Here is an 18,687-nt window from a genome sequence, read left to right as displayed (position 1 = left end):
TGATAACCCTAGTTGTTATTGTTATCCATCTAAATATACAGTTCTTTTTGTTCTTGGCTTCAACGACTTCCTGTGGCAATGAGTTCCACCGTCTAATTACACGTATGTGAAGAGTATTTACTTTTGTCAGTTCTGAATTTTCCACCTTTTAAATTTCATTGTATGTTCCCTTGCTTTTGTGTTATGAGAACAGAAGTTCCTGATCTACCGTCTCTATGCCATTCATTATTTTATATACTTATGTCCCTTCTTATTCATCTCCCTTTGGAGGAAAATCAATCCAGTCTTTCAGTCTTGATGTCCCTAATGCTACTCCTCACCCTTCTCTGAATCTCCTCTTCACTTTCATAGGTCATCTTTAAAGAATAAACATTTTCACGTTTTTAAATAATAAGACACAGTAGGCAATGCATTTCTGAGCAATGAAAGCTAGTCGGGAGGTACAAAGCTAGTCAGGAGGAACAAAGAGTGACTCTAGCCACCCAAAAAAGCATGACAGTCTCATAGGAACACACTATTTGGAATACTGTTGTTTTGAAATGGTATGTGTATATATAAAAGTAAAGATCTAGATCTGTATATTGCCATGGGTGTGGCATCCTTGATAATTAAACAGAAAGGTCTAATTCAGTGATAAATTTAATCTTTGACTATAAAACATACTACTTGCGCTCTGCTTATATAACTGAATTATACGTTATGACTGAATGCAGCTTTTATCTTCCCCCATGAGAAGAAGCTTGAGAAGGCCTCTAGCTGTGAGGCTCATGAGTGATGCTTACTCACTAGTTAAGACAAGGGTCAGCCATTGTGCATTTTTTCCCTGTGTAATACACCAGGTCAATAAATATTGTGACTGACCGTGAACTGCTATAGAAAAGTCAGTGTGGTATGTTGTCATCTGTTGAAATTGCAGCTAATTTCAGGAAGCTACTAGTTCTGCATACACATGCACAAAAATTAAAAGGGGGTGTTTCTGGTTCAAGATGTTTCCTCTTGTTTATGTGATGATCTTGACATGGGCTAAACATTTTCCTCTGTGGATTGTTATTACATTATGTGGGAAATTACTGTACTGTGAAATTGAGTAGCGTGTTTCCTCTCACTCTCTGCATCTTTTCTGAAGCAAGAGAAGCTGATTTGCATGGTGGGGATCCTTTCTGAACAAGTGTGATTAATCTTAGAACTGAAGACATGGTAGCTGGAAAAGACCTATTAGGTCACCTAGCCCAGGCCCATGCCAGGACAGGATTGTACTAAGCACCACAACCTCATTTATTAATAGTCAGCTCCTTAATGCTTCCCTTAGTTTGGAAATAAGATGGTTATATTCTCTGAATGATAAATTACTTCTGCCTTTATGGGACAAAGATGATTCTTTTAAGCAATATTATGTACCAGGTACAAACCACAATCGATAGTTTGATTTCTGAAGAACTTTCTGTTAGTAGAAGGAATGTAACTAGTTTTATAGTTACAAAAGGGTGGGAAGGAAGAGGGGTGTGTGAGAGAGAGAGAGGGAGATCACATCTGCTAGCAGCAGTGTTGTTATGGGTCTGTCAGCATCTCTTTGTTTCATTTTTATTCGAGAGTTTATAGTTCAGTCGTAAACATTCCTGGAGGGTTTGAAACTTGGTGTAAAAGGCTTCATCTGTGATTTCTTTTGGGTTTAAAAGAAGTTGGCTTGACTCGTAGGACAACTCAAAACACACAGGGGATCTGGCTATATCTCCTTTTGAATATGTACATGGAGCGGTGCCCTTTGCTCTCTTTGTATGCCTGTGCGGGGAATAGGTAGAACTCTGTTGTTTGTGCACCAGTAGTGCTAACCACCCCAATGTTTGCATGGCTGAGCTGGGTGTGGAGGTGGAGTTGCTGTTCCACTTCCCCACTACAGTGGTTAGGAGATGTCGACTGATGTTGAGGGAAGTGCATGCTATACGCATTGAAAGGAAGCAGAGGAGTCATTGCTCACTGTGCTCCCGGCCAGTGCCCAAGAAGTATTCTACCTGTTTCAGCCGCTATATAGCCTGAGATGTTCTGTGGTTTCAAGACAACCTTTACTTCTGTAACTCAGAGTAGGCTCTGAAGATACAATTTTGCAGGCAATTATTGTTTTGGAGCAGGGAATGAAAGGGCATATTGTACCGGTTAATTCACTAATCTTTCATCTCTGGTTTTGGAGATCTGTTTTGAAAATCCCTTCTATTTATAATGGACATCACAAATCCATATTACAATTTGCTATGATTGAATGTGTGCAAAAGTGTAGTGGAAGTTTGGCCGCCCAAGACCTTGCTCCAGCCAAAATGATCATTCTCTGGGCCATATTTAGTCCTGAAGTAAATATGTGCTACTCCACTAACTTCAGTGGGATTGCATTCTCACATGTAGAGAAGTGTGTAGCCCTCTCATGTAAATGGATTGGCAAATTCCCCATTCCTACATGTCATTTCCAGCTCCACATTTCATTTTAAAAAGCATTAACTGTATGCTGAGTTACTACTCTCCACCATACAACTGACCAAGATTTTTAGAGTGTTGCGTTAGTGCATTTGTACAACAGTTGCATTGACATGATAGATCTAACCAGCACTATAGAACAGTGTGTCCATGTTTTATGCATTATTGTCCCCAGGTATTTACTGACATGAGTCATAACATACTCTGGCATTAATAATTAAGTGAAAGCTCTCAGTTAGGCTAAGAGAAAAGTTAACATAAAAGGAGTCCTGATGGTTTATTTTATTAATGAGACACATTGTTCTTGCATCTCAGGTGTAAAGGTTTCTTGGGTTTGAGGTAGTCTGGATGAGAGTGTCTGTCTGTAATATTGCACTCTTTTTAGTATCTTTTTATACAACTATTAAAGAAGGGAATGGAAAATTTCTTACTGATAATTTCCTTTCTGCTAGTAGCATTTCCCGCAATTCTGGGTATCTAGGTTGCTCTCCTCTCTCTGAAGCTCAGCGAGACAGATCAGTGTTTTGACACTCCACAGTCTGGCCATGCTCATTTGCTCCTGCTTGCTATTGTATGAGTTATTCCCAAGTTGTAAAATATGTATATCATTATTAATGAATTTCCAGAGATAATGAAATAACTAAGTATAGGCGGCAAAGAGTCCTGTGGCACCTTTTAGACTAACAGACATATTGGAGCATAAGCTTCCGTGGGCGAATACCCACTTCGTCAGATGCAGTAACTAAGTATACTAGACCAGGGAAGGTGGTCATACGGTAATGATTCCACTTACATCTGACCCTTGCCTTTATAAGCCATCCAGAGTGGGTTGAAGATGCTGCTAGCAAAAAGGAAAGGATCAGTAAGCAAGTTACCATTCTGCAATCCAGTGTCTCCACTGTTTCTGGACATCTGGGAAGTAGCGAGCAGTGAACAGATGTAGAAAGGGTTATGAACCAAAAGTCTCGTAGGAAAGCAGCCTCGTAGGAAAGCAGTACCCCCCCTTTTTCTGAGCTTGCTCAAGAGTCTCTAATATTTCTGGACCATCACCTGCAGCATGTTCCCATGAAAGAAGACCTCTGCAGAAGATAGAAGATCCACCTTGTAGAGCTTGCCTAATGAAGGTGTTAGCTGTAGACCAAATGGCTGCTTTGCAACTTTCCAAAGTGGACGCACTTGCTCTTTCCGCTCTGGAGGTTAAGTATGTCATCAGGTGCTCCTTGATTCCTTATGGGACAGGAACCTCTGATTTTAGGCTTCCACCTAGCGATGGAAGACTTGCTCTGAGTCCCTGGCATTTTGTGTGGAAGGACACAAATAGGGAGCCCGATCTTCTCATGGATTCTGTATGCTTCAGAGATTTTCAACACTCTTTTGGTGTCTAAGATGTCCCACACCTTTCCAGTTGGACAGAATGAAGGATGCACAACCTCTTACGAAGTGTGGGAGGAGGAACTTACCTTGGGAAGAAAGGATTCTGGTGTGTTGAACGCCACCTTGTCCTCTTCAAACATGCAGTATGGCTCCTGTATAGATGAGGCTGCCAGCTCCAACACTCACCTGGGGGACATGCCAGCTACTAAGAAACAAATCTTAATGGTTAAATAAAAGACTGACCCTGAAGTCAGAAGCTCAAAGGGATAACTAGTCAGGGCCCTCAAAGCTGGAGGAAGGTCCCATTTCAGAAAGAGAGGCCTGACCACTTGTCTGGCTAATTGTACTGCTCAGAGGAATGGGATTACCTGTGGATTGTCTGCCAGGGAGCCCAAGGATCCTGCAGATAGCATGCTAATAAGGGCAGACACTTGACATACATCAGTGCTGGGCTGAAGGCCTCTGTCTATGCTTTCTTGAAGAAAGTCCAGAATGGTTGAAATTCCTGGATTTCTGGGATTTCCATTGTACTCTTTGGCACCAGTAGTTGAATCTGGACCAGAAATAGGAGTATGCTCTTAATATCAGTATTCTCCTAGACTAAAACAATATCTTAATAACTATGGAGGACAGACTGAATCCTTCTAGCGTTTCCCTCTGGTCAGCCAGGCTATTAGTTGAAGCCGTTTTAGGTACAGGTGAAAGATGACCTTGTGAGAGGATGTCCGGTCTCCATGGACACTGGAGTGGGGGCTCCAGGGTCATCTCTGTCAGGTCTGAGAACCAAGGACTCCTTGGCCAATGAGGAGTTATCAGTAAAGTAGGCTCTGTGGCCAACTATGCAATAAGGCATCTGTCTCCATGGATCTGGGGTCTGCCTTCCTTGTGAAGTATTTTTGCCTTTTTGTATTCATACAATTTGGAAACAGGTTGATTTGAAGGGGGGCCAAATGTCTGAAGGGTGAAATCAAAAACCTCCTGATTCAGGTACCACTCAGAGTTGTTGACCCTGACCTGAATCAGTGGCCCTGTGCACTGCTGACTGTGATGGGGCTCTGATCAGGATGTTGCCCAGGAAAAGGTGCAGATGAGTCCCCATGCAATCTGAGTTTGGCTATTACCACCTACAACCTCTTTGTAAGAACCTGGGTGGGGAGACAGGGGCAGGCTGAATGGGAGTGTTGGGAATTGATAATGTTTCCTGCTGTAGATGAACCTCAAAAGTCTGCAGTGGCATGGGAATGTAGAGATTGTATCAGCTAGGTCTACTGAAGTCAAGAGGTCCCCCTGGAGCCAGGATGACACCACAGAGGCCAGGATCTCCAACCAAAACTTAATTGTCTTCATCCACTTGTGGAGTCTTTTGAGGTTGGGAATGACTCTCATACCCACTGTGTGCTTCTGTACAATGAAGAAGATGGAGTAGAACCAGAGAATCTCTCTTCTGAGGGAACACACTCTCACTCCCACATCCAGAAGATATTTTGTTCTGTATCAGGCTATGTGGTTTTTGGCATTGTAGGAGCTGGGTGACTGGAATAAGATCAAATCAGATCAGATGGAGCCCGCAGCTCAAGGAAGTATCCCAGGCTCATTGTTTCCCTGACCTACTTGTCTGTGGTCAATGGAAACCCTTCCCTGAGGAAATTGGAAATCCTGCCCACTAGCTCCAACTCAGGTAGAAGCCTATGTGATCTTTAACATAAAGTGGATTTTGCGGGGTGGGGCTGAGGTCCCTCTGGACTTCCCCCAGACCTCAGCTCTACTGTATTCCCTCAGAGAATCTGTTGCCTCTGTGCTGGTATCTCTGTGAAGATGAGGAGAGAAAGCAGCACCTCTCTGTGAAGGCTGATCTATATTCTCTACTGAGGGCCTTTAGTGGGGAAGGGAGAGACTGTTTTGCAACACTGCCGGCCTCCATCTTTTCTCCAAAAAAGGAGGGAGCCTGTGAATTTGGCTGAGCACAGGACGTGTTTAGAGCGAGTATCCACCTTCCAGGGTCAGAGCCATAGGTGGCGCCTGGCTACTGAGTCACAAGCCATGGCTCAGGTTGAGAATCTCATTGCATCCATTCTGGCTCAGGCTGAGAATCTCATTGCATCCATTGAGGCATCAGCTACAAATGTTATTGCTAGGGAGAATTTTTTTTTTTTTAAAGTGGAGCCAAAGTCAGGGTGATCTCTGTCCTTGAGGCTGTGAGATCTTCCAGCCAGGAAAGAGATGCTCCTGCAAAGCAGGTAGCTGCCAGGGATGCTCAGAGGGTGGTGGAGGAGGTTTCAAAGCCCTTTTTGAGAGTGGCCTCCATCTTTCTGTATGTGGGGTCTTTAGGGTACAACTCTCCTTCTGAGTGAATAACCGTATCGCTGGGGAGGGAGGTTACTTTGGTGTCTCAGCAATGGAGCCCTTTGGCTGCTGAATGTTACAGAGCCTGAGGTCACACTCGCTAATAGCTTGCCCTTATCAGGCTTGTCCATTCATTCCTAATCGGTTCCTCAAGGAGGAAGAAGGGGTATTGCAGCCTGAGGGGAGGATTTTGAGAAGAGAAATATGAGGCTTACTCTCAGGAGCCTGCTCGGGTTTCACAGTCAGACAGTTCACCTTCCTCAGTGCGGGGGAGCAAAAGGATGTGGCGGAATCGAAGGACTAGTATCTCTGGATTTTTTTTTGTACTTTTTAGCTATTTTAATGTTTTTTAACCTTTAATAGGACACTTTGGGAATATAGAAGTTCTGCTGTGGCTTTGGTGAGACCTTTTTGTGGCTTGCCTTCCTTTAGGCCTGGAACCCTCTCGAGAGGTCTGTCTGAGAATCCTCCCAGTGCTCCCATTCCCCCCCAGGATTGCAGGGGAGAGGACGTCCTTGTTCTTGGGAGAGAGAGAGGCAGGCTGATTAGAAGCCCTATTTCTTTCCTCAGGGTGCACAGGACCAACTTTAAGATGTGGCAGGGTGGGGGAGACAGGTGGTTGTGCAAGCCTCTCCTCTTTGTTCTGCAGAGATTCCCTGGGACTTACCTGACTCGAGTGGTCAGGGTCCTCCTCGCTTTTGGAGCCTCTTCCTCCTCCACACTGGGGTACTTGGTCCTTTTTTTCCCGGTGGGAGTTGCCGCCTCAGTGGGTCGCAGACCTCTGCCTGTCCGACTTGCAGCCCCAGGACCTAACACAGTTAGACACTGACGACTGGGTGCAGGCTGGCATAATTCACCCTCTGCTGAGCTTGGGAAGGCTCCCATGTAGAGAGAATTGGTTGAATTTGACTCAATGCTTTCTTGACCACTCCGCCATGCCTGTAAGGGGCGGAGGAACCAGCAGGAAAATGCTGCAGCGGAGGCTTAGGGAGTGTTAAATCCTTGAGGGGTTAGCCGACTCCGGGAGGAGGAGGAAGGCTGAGAAGGAAGAACACTTCTCCCCACTGCCCAGAAAATGGGCAGAAAATTTAAAACAGAAGGAGTAAGGACAGGAGCAAAAGGAACCACGCTGTGGGCTGCTGTGAAGGCAGAGAATCTGGCCGCAAGCAGAAGCTGAGGGGGCATGGCTATACATCAAAACACTGATCTACCTCTGTGTGCTGCTGAGAGGAGAGCAGCCCAGGTGTCCAGAATTGTGGGAAGTGCTGGGCTGCAGAAAATAAGCTGAGCCACAAAAATACCTTCACTAAAATGAAGGATTCTAAAAATGTACCAGCAAAACTTGTTGGCACAACTGATGAAGCAGTATATAATTTCCCGTTTTACATGCACAGATGTGGGATTTTGCAGGCACCAATGGATGTGTTTGCAAATATCACGGGGCATTTTTACAATTTACACACATGCTGAAATTTTATCACATAGGGTCTGACTTAAACTTTAAAAAGGAATTAAGTTTGGAGTTAAAGCAGGAATTTCATTTATCCATCTCCTTTATATCTGTTTACTGAAGGTAGCTAAAAAGAGTGGGTGATCACTCATATCCTATCACAATAGCAGGACACCCTGGGGTGTTTGGTAGACCTTGAGCCCGATGAACTTCCGTCAGTGAAGACAGTGGAGGAGGGCCCACGGTAGCAGAAAGTCTGCTGGGGGTGGGGGAGAGGAGGCGTTTCCAGTAACCCGGGTTGTGGCTGGGGAGGAAGTGGCATGATTAAGCTAATTCCCATTACAACCTCTGCCAGAGGAATTCCTTTGCAGCCTCTGCTGGACATTAAATCTGCTGTCACCTGGGGCAGGTCCTAAGGAAAGGGAAAAGTAGAAATGCCACCTGTCCACCCTCACTGTATACACATAAAGGTTTATGCAAATTCAGGTTGTCTGTGCAGATAGAGCACAGCTTCAGAGCAGCCAAAACTATTATGTAAACGGTAGAACCAGGAAATTATTATTATTATTTATTATTTGTACTGCGGTAGTGCCTAGCAACTCTAGTCATGGACCAGGACTCCATTGTGCTAGGCATTGTGCAAACACAGAACACATAGACAGTCCCTGCTCAACTTGATGTCACTGACTTGTACAGACCCAAACCTGAAGTCCCTGTGTAATCCACCATTCAGTGTGTATGTGTGTCACATTCTGTGCCAGCTACATAGATAACGGGGGCTGGTAAGCTGCCTTGCAGTGAGTCAAGAGCCTGAGTACCAGTCTCAGGGCAGACTGTTAGGAAGCAGGGCACAACCCCAAATTGGTTGTGAGTTCTATACTTAGATTTTACCAACCAATTATCAAATGCATAAATGTCAATATTACCTTACAGTATGGGCTACAGCTGCTATAAGTGAGATTATTGCATGCAACAATTCACCAGCTTTCAATATAGTCTAAACACAGTCTGATAATTCTAATACCTATTTAACAATACTAACACACAGGTGAGCCAGACTGATTCCAGCTGTGTATCTGTTAGTGTTCAGTCGAGACGTGGGGATCTTGGCATGAGCTGGGACCTGGTCTGCCAGCCTTGCATGGGCCTGCTGCAGCTGCCAGCTAGTGACATGGTCCTTTAGCTCAAATCCTAAAGACTTATGCTCTTAACTTGTGGGAACCTAATTCAGTCCTCAGCAATGACCAAGTTGATGGTCATTGCACTTAGGGAAAAATCTCTTCAGGATTCAACCTGTCAGAAGTGAGGCGGCTTCATGCATTATACACCCACTGGATTTGAAAGGCTTTTTGCCTGAGTAAGGAATACACAATTGGACCCAAGCACATTCTGAGATAGGAACATGAAGTCTGGTTATCGCCACACTTCTCTTTCATCTGGTTTGCTCTGCTCTATTTGAGAAAACAAGTGATTTTTCTCTCCATATTTAATACAGGGCTATAGAGGACCTACTGGACAAATAACTGGCCTTGCTTTTTATTGCCTTGGTCAGGCTTTTGTTTGTTCTGTCACCACAATAGGATTATGCTAAAACAGACTTTATTTATTCAGGGAGGTACTGAAGTCAAAGAAGCATAGAAATGTAGGGCCAGAAGGGACCTCTAGAGGCACTGAGGCAGGACCAAATGTATCTAAACCATCCCTGCCAGGTGTTTCTCTAACCTGTTCTTAAAATCCTCCAATGATGGGGATTCTCCAGTCTCCTTTCAAAGCCTGTTCCAGAGTTTAACTACCCTTAATAGTTAGAAAGCTTTTCAGAATATCTTTCCTAAATCTTCCTTGCTACAGATTAAGACCTTTCTTCTTGTCCTGCCTTCGGTAGACATGGAGAGCAATTGATCACCACCCTATTTATAGCAGCCCTTAACATATTTGAAGGCTATCAGATTCCCCCTCAGTCTTCTTTTCTCAAGGCTAAACAATGCCCACTTTTTAAAACCTTTCCTCATAGTTCAGGTTTTCTAAACTCTTTGTCGGTTTTTTAGCTCTCTTCTGGACTCCCTCCAATTTGTCCACATCTTTCCTAGAGTGTGGTGCCCAGAACTGGACAGAGTATGCCAGTAGAGGACTCCACCACAGCTGAGTAGAGTGGGACATTACCAACTATGTTTTACCTACGACACTCCTGTAGATATTAGCCTTTTTTCTTGCAACTGCATCACATTGTTGACTCGTAATTGATCTGTGATCCACTATAACCCCCAGATCCTTTTAACAGTATTACTGCCTACCCAGTTATTTCCCATTTTGTAGTTATGCATTTGATTTTTTTTTCTTTCTAAGTGTAGTACTTTGCACTTACCTTTATTGGATTTTATCGTGTTGATTTCAGATCACTTCTCCATTTTGTGATAATTGTTTTGAATCCTAATCCTATCCTCTAAAGTGATTGCCATGTTTGTTTCAATATAGCAGAAATTGTTAAAATACAGCATTATCCTCTTTTAGCTGAGAAGAATATTTAAGACCAATTTTCCTAAATGTAAGGGGACTGTTGCCCCCTTACTAACATTCAGTGGGGGTGTTTTAGTTGCTAGCTCCCAGTACTAAAAAGGGGGAAGGGTTGATGGGGAATCAGGACCCTGAGACTGGCAGCCCCCAGGTACAATGGGGAGAGGCCAATGCTCCAGGTCAGCCTGAATGACAGGGCAGGCAGGCTAATCAGGGAGTCAGGAGGCCAGGGAGGTCCCGTCCTCCGTGTGATCTGGATTTGCCTGGGTCAGACAGAGTGGGGCCGAGCTGAGCTGGGGAGCAGAGCTGTGCCAGATCCAGAGAGAGCAGACCCTGTCCTGGGAGCAGAGCTGCAGCCCCAAAGCCAGAGGCACAGCCCAGAGAGAGCAGACTTGCCCTGGGAGGAGAGCTGCAGCAACCAGAGCCAGAGGGGCCAGAGAAGCAGCCCAGGAAGCAGGTCAGTGCTGGGAGCAGAGTCACAGAAGCAGCCTGCAGAGCAGACCTGTCCTGGGAGCAGAGCTGCAGCAACCAGAGCCAGAGGGGCCAAAGAAGCAGCCCAGGGAGCTGGAGGCAGAGCAGCAGCAGCAGTGCAGAGACAGAGTGGTGGAGCTGGGGCTGGAGCAGTCCGGAGCTGGGTGCGGTGAGCAGCCGGGGAGAGCGAGGGGGACCCTGGGCAGCGGGCCCAGCACAGGGAGACACCTCAGCCAAGAGGCTCTGCAGGCCAGGCTTGGATCATAACCCCAACAGGGCAGGGGCGACACTGGGAAGAAGGGTCCTACCACTTAGAGCCTGAGAGCGTGTGGCCACCACCAGAGCAAGTGTCCAACCCACAGCATCCCTGCAGCACAGCCAGGGCCTGAGAAGGGGTCCTGGGACTTACAAGGAACAGACTGTGAACGGCCCTGACGTTCCAGAGACACTGTTTGTGATGTTCCCTGCCACAGAGTGGGTTGATGTGTTTCCTTTAACCTTTCCCATTTTTCCTTATTCTTTTTAAAATTAATTGTTGATTAAATAACTTGCATTTGCTTTAACTTGTATGTAATGGTCAGTCGGTCAGAGAAGTGCCCAGTGCAGAGAGAGTACCCCGGATTGGGGATACCCTAGCCCCTATCCTAGGCGACCGCAGCAGGGTTGGAGGTCGAGCCCCCGAGGAATCCTGGGCCCAGCCTTGTTGGGGTTACGAGGTTTCTGCCAGAGAGGAGAGTGGAAGGGGAGCCCTCAAGGGCAGGGAGGCCACTGGGTAAAGGAAGTGGGAGCGAGGACTCAGATCCTTTCGCTAGCCCACTTCACTGGGGTAGTGCAGAAGCCAGAAAAGTTCCCCACAATAGCGGGACTATTCCCCCGCTTACATAAAGATGGAGCCATGTGCCTGCACATCTAATGGAAGAATTTGACCCTTAATTACATTAACAGGTCATCTTGAAGTGCTTGTTTCATGTTTTTTGACTGCTGTTCAAAAGACAGTCTTTCCTATAATCTCAAGTGAACTTTTTTATACAATGTGACAGGCCTTAAGCCTGCTTTCAGAGTTCCTTTTTTGTTCTCTGGAGCGGAGGGGAGAGACGATGTGGTGGTTAGGGCATTAGCTTAGGACTTCGGAGATGTCGGTTCAATTCCTTGCTCTGCCACAAACTTCCTTTGTGCCCTATTGCAAGTAAACTTAGCCTCCCTGTGCCTTAGTTCCCCATCTGTAAAACAGAGATAATCGTACTTCACAGGAGTGCTGTGAGGACAAATACACATTCGAGTGTGAGGTGCTCAAACACTACCATAATGTAAGGACCTCAGATAGATAGATAGACTAAGGAACCCTGACTAAACACACACCCTGGAAAAAGCAGGGCTTTCCTAGATTCAGACAGTGCATGTTAGAAAACTAAACAAAAGTCTAAATAGGAAAAAATATCTTTCAATATAGATTACCTGTCGTCAAGTCCCCTAATGAAAATAAGCTTATACCTTGTGGTGGAAGAGTCAAAAAATTGTTCAGGTGTTTGTCAGGAACAAGGATTTGGCTCTGGGAGTGTGAAGGGAAATACCCATTGACTTCAATGGAAGCAGAATAAGGGCTTGGCTACACTTGCGAGTTACAACGCAATAAAGGAGCTCCGGGCGCACTAGCTCACTACCTGTCCACACTGGAAAGGCACGTAGAGTGCTCTGACTCCACGGCTAGAGCACTGCTGGTACTCCACCTCGGCGAGTGGAATAACATTTGCTGCGCCCCCGCTGGAGTGCCGCGGCGCCAGTGTGAACGAGGTGTTGCATTACTCCGCTGTGATCAGCCTCCGGAAACATCCCATAGTCCCCTTAAGTCAAGTGGCCACTCTTCTCATTGTTTTTGAATCACTACAGGAATGCGGATATGCCCTTTCAAAGCTCCATTTCTGACAGCCCGCTGCTTATCTGCTCCGAGACAAAACAAGCCATTTGTGTGGAATGCTGTGTGTGAGAGAGAGAGAGACAGGCGGGGGCGGAGGGGCCTGCTGCCTTCTGAACTTACAAGACGGCATGCTGACATGCTCTCAGCCCCCCAAAAACCCACTCTCTCTCCCCCCACATACACACTCCCTGTCACACTCCACTCCACCCCACCCCACCCCCCATTTGAAAAGCACGTTGCAGTCACCTGCATGCTGGGATAGCTGCCCGTAATGCACCACTCCCAAAGCTGCTGCAAGTGCCGCAAATGTGGCCACGCCAGCTGTCAGTGTGGACAGACTGCAGCGCTTTCCCTACTGCGCTCTCCAAAGGCTGGTTTAACTCAAAGCGCTCCACATCTGCAAGTGTAGCCACGCCCTAAGAAAGAGCCTTTTCTATGTGCAACTACTGCATACGTTCCATGTTCTCTGTGTATATAAAATCTCCCCACTCTATTTTCCACTGAATGCATCCGATGAAGTGAGCTGTAGCTCACGAAAGCTTATGCTCTAATAAATTTGTTAGTCTCTAAGGTGCCACAAGTCCTCCTTTTCTTTTTACGGATACAGACTAACACGGCTGCTACTCTGAATACTGCATATGTAGTAGTTGATTTTACAAGATTGCAGTCATATATATGAAATCAGAGCCTGTTGTAAAATGAATACACAGCATGAGGACAGTCATTATTAGTGTATATTACAGTGCTGATTTTAAGTTTACACTCTGAAGTACTTGGGATGAAGCCACATAACCGTCAATACATAGAATTAAATATTTTTATTGAATCCCTGCACTAGAATTTGGCATTCACACCTCAAGTGACACAAAGAACTAGTGGAGATTAATGACCTTTAATTTTAGTACAAATATTGGGCCCCTTAAAATAGAATGGCTTAAATTCTGGCTCCTTCAAAGTAAATGAAGAAACTGCCATTGATTTCAATTGGGTGAAAATTTTATCCAAATTCTCAGTGATATTTTTGAAGCTTTGTTCTTTCCTCCTGCCCTTTCAAATAGTGGACATTCTGGAGTAGGATTTCAGCTTTAGGCACACACAGTTGGACAGGCAGATTTGCAGGCACACTAATTGAATATCTTTGCCTGCCCATGGCTTTGCAATTTGTGCACAAATATTAGATGTTCACACTCATAAGTGAGGTATGCACTTCAGTGTAAGTACATAGTTGCTCATGTCTAACTTCACAAATCTGGCTTCTTAAGGGTTTTTATATTAATTATTCTGTGTACTAATAACTTGTATTTTCAGAGCAAATGAAAGTCTCATGTTACTACCCACACATGCTATATAATGAAATTACTGCTTTATCTCATACTGAAAATGTTAAATGAAATGAAAACTTAAAAAAAAAAATTGTAGTACCCAATTGAGAAGTGATACATAAAATGGTGTCAGATCTCCTTAGATTAATTTTGCCCCTCTTACACTCAGATTCTCCTGGATTTACTTACTTTACTTACACATTCCCCAAATGTAGAGAGTCTAAGTGCATGTTAACTTATATAAGAAGGAACCAGTTAAAGATGTAAGGTGAAGTAGCCCCCACCTCCTTTAACGTTCACTTTCTTGTGGCTCGTCACTGTGCAAAACAGACTGAGGGCCTGTCTACACAGTGAGTTAGTGTGCTGCAGGTCAGGGTGAATCAACAGCACACCACTTTGCTGCGCACTAATTTGCCACATAAACGCCACACCAGTGCATTAAAAGTCCTGGAGTATGGCTTAGTGTGGAAAGCGCAGAGTTAGTACATGGGAAGCTAGTGCACTGCAGATTTACATAATGGCTTTCCATGAACTAACTCACCATGTAGACAAGCTCTGATTTACAGTCACTCTACTAATGTGTAAGGGAGTTTAAGTAGAGATTAAGGAGTTGCTGACTTTCAGGTAGACACACAAACTGTGTTGAAATTGTGCAAATTGTTGTTGGGTAGAGAAATGTAGCTGGTGTGCCGAGTCATGAAAGTTTACCTCTTCCTGTACATGTTTTTTCAGTGTTGAAATATTAGATTGCATCACAAAGAGATGTGGTCTGGTTTTATTAGTGCACTTGTGTTAAGAATGGCATGTTTAGAAGGAGACTTTATTTATCTCACTTCAGTAAAAATTAAATAACACAGGCTTTTAAAGATTGCTACACCTGAATAAAATATTACTTTATCACTAAAGTTTATGTATTAAGAATATTATACATTGATTCCATCAGAAAATATTCCTTTATCTTCCTTATCCATGTACTAATCTTTGTACATTGATATATGGGTAATTAGCATATTTCATGAAATCTCAGTTCAATACGTCATATACTTATTTTATACCAAATTATTTCTCCAACTGATGCTGTCTGTACATTTTTAATGCAGTAGTAGTACTAGGAAGGGCAGCACTGATACTGAATTAAGGCAAAGCGCTGTCTGGCCTTAATATAGGTTTGCAGGGAGGCTTGTTAGGACTTTCCCTTTATTCTTGGGCGTTAACATACTTTTAAAGTAATTAAGGAAAGCAAAATCCCCCCACATCCTGGGCAAAAGATCACCTGACAAGCAATAATGCAGTCTTAAACCTTTACCTGAGTGCTACAGTGTTTCACTCCTGACACATAATTTTAAAAATGTATTTGGTCACACAGGAGGTTCTATTTCTGAATCGTTTATAAGGGGTTAATAAGCAATTAATAAATATTATAAACATGTCTCAGGTATGAGTAATCTTCTTATAGGGACATAAGTTAAAGATGCGATTAGAAAGTTATAAGCAAGCTAGTGACCTGCTGAATTCTATAACAGTTAGTTAGACATTCATTAAACTAGGGATCGGCAACCTTTGGCACATGGCCCGTCGGGGAAAGCTGCTGGTGGGCCAGGCCGGTTTGTTTACCTGCAGCGTTCGCAGGTTCGGCAGATCGCAGTTCCCACTGGCCACGGTTCACTGCTCCAGGCCAATGGGGGCTGCAGGAAGCGGCGGCCAGCACGTTCCTCGGCCCGCGCTGCTTCCCGCAGCCCCCATTGGCCGGGAACGGTGAACCGCAGCCAGTGGGAACCGCGATCAGCCGAACCTGAGGACGCTGCAGGTAAACAAACCAGCCTGGCCCGCCAGCGGCTTTCCCTGATGGGCCGCGTGCCGAAGGTTGCCGATCCCTGCAATTAAACTATCTATTGATCATTTATTTACCTTTTATGAACTATTTATAAATGAAACCTTAATATAGAGAGTGATCATTTTATTTTTAATTTGATTTTTCAGGTAAATGACTTGCAAAAATAGATCATTGCACATTAACAGACCCTCTCTCCATACATCGATATGTCTTGTTGCAAAACATGGTATGATTATACTACAAGTAATTTAATTGTGCTGTGTCTGGACACTTCTCACCAGGTTTATACCATTCATGAAGTCCAGCCTGGTTTATGAGCTCTCCTAACAGTCAATGCGCTGTGCTGAATGAGTTCTGTGCCATAATAATCCCTTCCTTTTTAGGTTACTATAATAATAGTACAAAAGTGGCTGTGAAGACTCTGAAGCCTGGAACTATGTCTGTGCAAGCATTCATGGAGGAAGCCAACCTCATGAAAACACTTCAGCATGACAAGTTAGTGAGGCTGTATGCTGTAGTCAGCAAAGAGGAACCTATCTATATTATAACAGAATTCATGGCAAAAGGTGAGAGTTGTTGGACTCTGTGAGCACATCTTAATAAAATGTCAAATCAATCCCTAGTAACAAAAAAGGGGAGAAATAATTGTGTTAATTTTATATTAAATGATCAAGTACTTGTTCCCATGGTATAAGAACTAGGGGCCACCAAATGAAATTAATGGTAGCAGGTTTAAAACAAATAAAAGGAAGTTCTTCACTCAGCGCACAGTCAACCTGTGGAACTCCTTGCCTGAGGAGGTTGTGAAGGCTAGGACTATAACAGGGTTTAAAAGAGAACTGGATAAATTCATGGAGGTTAAGTCCATTAATGGCTATTAGCCAGGATGGGTAAGGAATGGTGTCCCTAGCCTCTGTTTGTCAGAGGGTGGAGATGGATGGCAGGAGAGAGATCACTAGATCATTACCTGTTAGGTTCACTCCCTCTGGGGCACCTGGCATTGGCCACTGTCGGTAGACAGGATACTGGGCTGGATGGACCTATGGTGTGACCCGGTATGGCCATTCTTATGTTCTTATCTACCTTAAGAGAGGACAAGAGTTTTCATTTTATGCTTATGTTGTGTTTTAAGGTGCATCGTTTTAGAAATCTCTGAAGAGCTCTAAAAATCTTTTAACAAATAATAAACATATCACTTATAATATCTCGATGACTTTGCATTATGCATCCAATACTCATGTTTTCTGCCAAAGTGGGTGAACGCTTTGAACCATATGCTGCAATCCCGCAGTTAAATTCATGAAACGTCCTGTTGACTGCCCCTACAGGAAGGAGTACTGTACCATGCTTTTATGAATAATTACTGCACAATGCTAGTCAGGGCTGCAGAATCAAGTCCTGTGTAAACAGATATTTTAGTTGTGTTTTACTACCATAAGGCTCAGCTTCCTTTGAGTTAGACATGCTTTTTGTGACTTTTTAAAATTTTGTCCTTGATAATTGTGGGTGATACTCTGAGGGCAACTTTGCTGATATTCCTTAGAACGGGAAAAAATCAATCACTCAAATAAAAAAAAAAGACTTAAACAATGTTGAACTCAGGAGAAGCTTGACTTTTTAGTTTTGCACCTCAGAAAGCTGCATAGTTGATCAACTCAGCTATTGGATCAGCATTGTTGTTATCGCATGTAAAGAACCATATAACTAATTGTGGCAGACTTAAAAATATGTTAAAACAAAACATAGACCGCTAAAGCTCAAGCATGCGGAAGGTAGTGAGGCTGGCTATAGACTTATTACTTTATTTTACTTGTGAACTGTACTGATTTATTCTTTCTGCATTGAAACAGGCAGTCTGCTGGATTTTCTGAAGAGTGATGAAGGAAGTAAATTACTGCTTCCAAAACTAATTGACTTCTCAGCTCAGGTAAATGGTTATAATATAAAGAAAACTAAGAAGCATTTAGTGTCTTGGAGGCTGAACCTCATATCAGGCACTGCTGAAAAAATCTGTTGTTGTAACAGTGGACTTCCAAGACTTTTTGGTGTAATGAAATAATGTTCAGAGCGATTTTTGTGGGAGATAGAAAAAGAATAGATATTTCACAGAGTGTGTGTATGATTAAGCCTACACGTTAACGTTAGTATGTCAGTTTTGTTGTCAGTGATATGTCTAGTTTGTTTGCAGAAGGGAGGATTGTTTTCAGTTCTAGCAGATACGTGTAAGGGGGTAGTACTAGTTCCATATATTACATGCATTTGCAAATCTTTAAAATAGGGCTAATGCATTCTTTTTCACCTTCCCTTGAGCTGAGTCAGCTGGTAAAGAAATTCTGTTAAGTGTAATAGATCACTTTCAAACTGATTTTGGAGTAATTTTGTTCGATAACTGAAATGTATGAAGGATGGTTCAGAATACCAACCCCTGATTTACTAAACCAACTGGCAGCCCCCAGGTACAAACGATACATGGGATACCTTGTGCATTGTGGGTAAAACTTTCAAAAGCACCAAAATTACTTAAGAGCCAAAAATCCCACTGAAAAGTCAATAGGGCTTATGCTCTTCATGTTTTGAATGTTTTAACATGTGCTACTAACTTACAATAGTTGTTTGCTTCTGGTAGGGTATTGTTTTTTATGAGTGTTAGACTGGTACAGACTCTTTATTTTGTAGCTTGCTGTACTGATTTGTTACAAGGCATGAGGAAAGGCAGTAGAAATATTAAATAATGTAATACAGTATTGGTAATGACAATCAAAAGTTTAATGTAGCCAGTATATAAATACATATGATTTGGGCTTATCATGGATACCCAGACTGGTACAAGCCAATGCAGTGAAGCCATTAAGTTGTAGGCCCCAAGCTTAAAACAGACCCGTGTTTGGGACTGCCTTACTCCACAACCATTGGTCCAACGTGGCTGCAGGTTTGCTAGCTTCTCTGAACTATCCGTGGAAGTCTCTTTGGGGTAATTTCAAGGAAAAACTATTCAGGTATGAGT

The 18,687-nt window shown here is 43.7% G+C and overlaps 1 protein-coding gene across 2 annotated transcripts in view; it reads left to right on the top strand.

Moving 5' to 3' along the window:
- LYN (LYN proto-oncogene, Src family tyrosine kinase) overlaps nucleotides 1–18,687 on the top strand; it is a 91,246-nt gene that overhangs the window by 41,064 nt on the left and 31,495 nt on the right. For both annotated transcript variants that reach the window (XM_074944359.1, XM_074944358.1), the window contains exons 9-10: nucleotides 16,067–16,249; nucleotides 17,534–17,610. In XM_074944359.1, the coding sequence (XP_074800460.1) occupies nucleotides 16,067–16,249; nucleotides 17,534–17,610 (260 nt within the window). The remainder of the gene's footprint in view (nucleotides 1–16,066; nucleotides 16,250–17,533; nucleotides 17,611–18,687) is intronic.

The sequence above is a fragment of the Natator depressus genome, chromosome 2, assembly GCF_965152275.1.
Source record: "Natator depressus isolate rNatDep1 chromosome 2, rNatDep2.hap1, whole genome shotgun sequence".
Classification (NCBI taxonomy): Eukaryota; Metazoa; Chordata; order Testudines; family Cheloniidae; genus Natator; species Natator depressus.
Note: the sequence above shows the minus strand (reverse complement) of the source record. Positions and strands in the feature narration are given on the sequence as shown.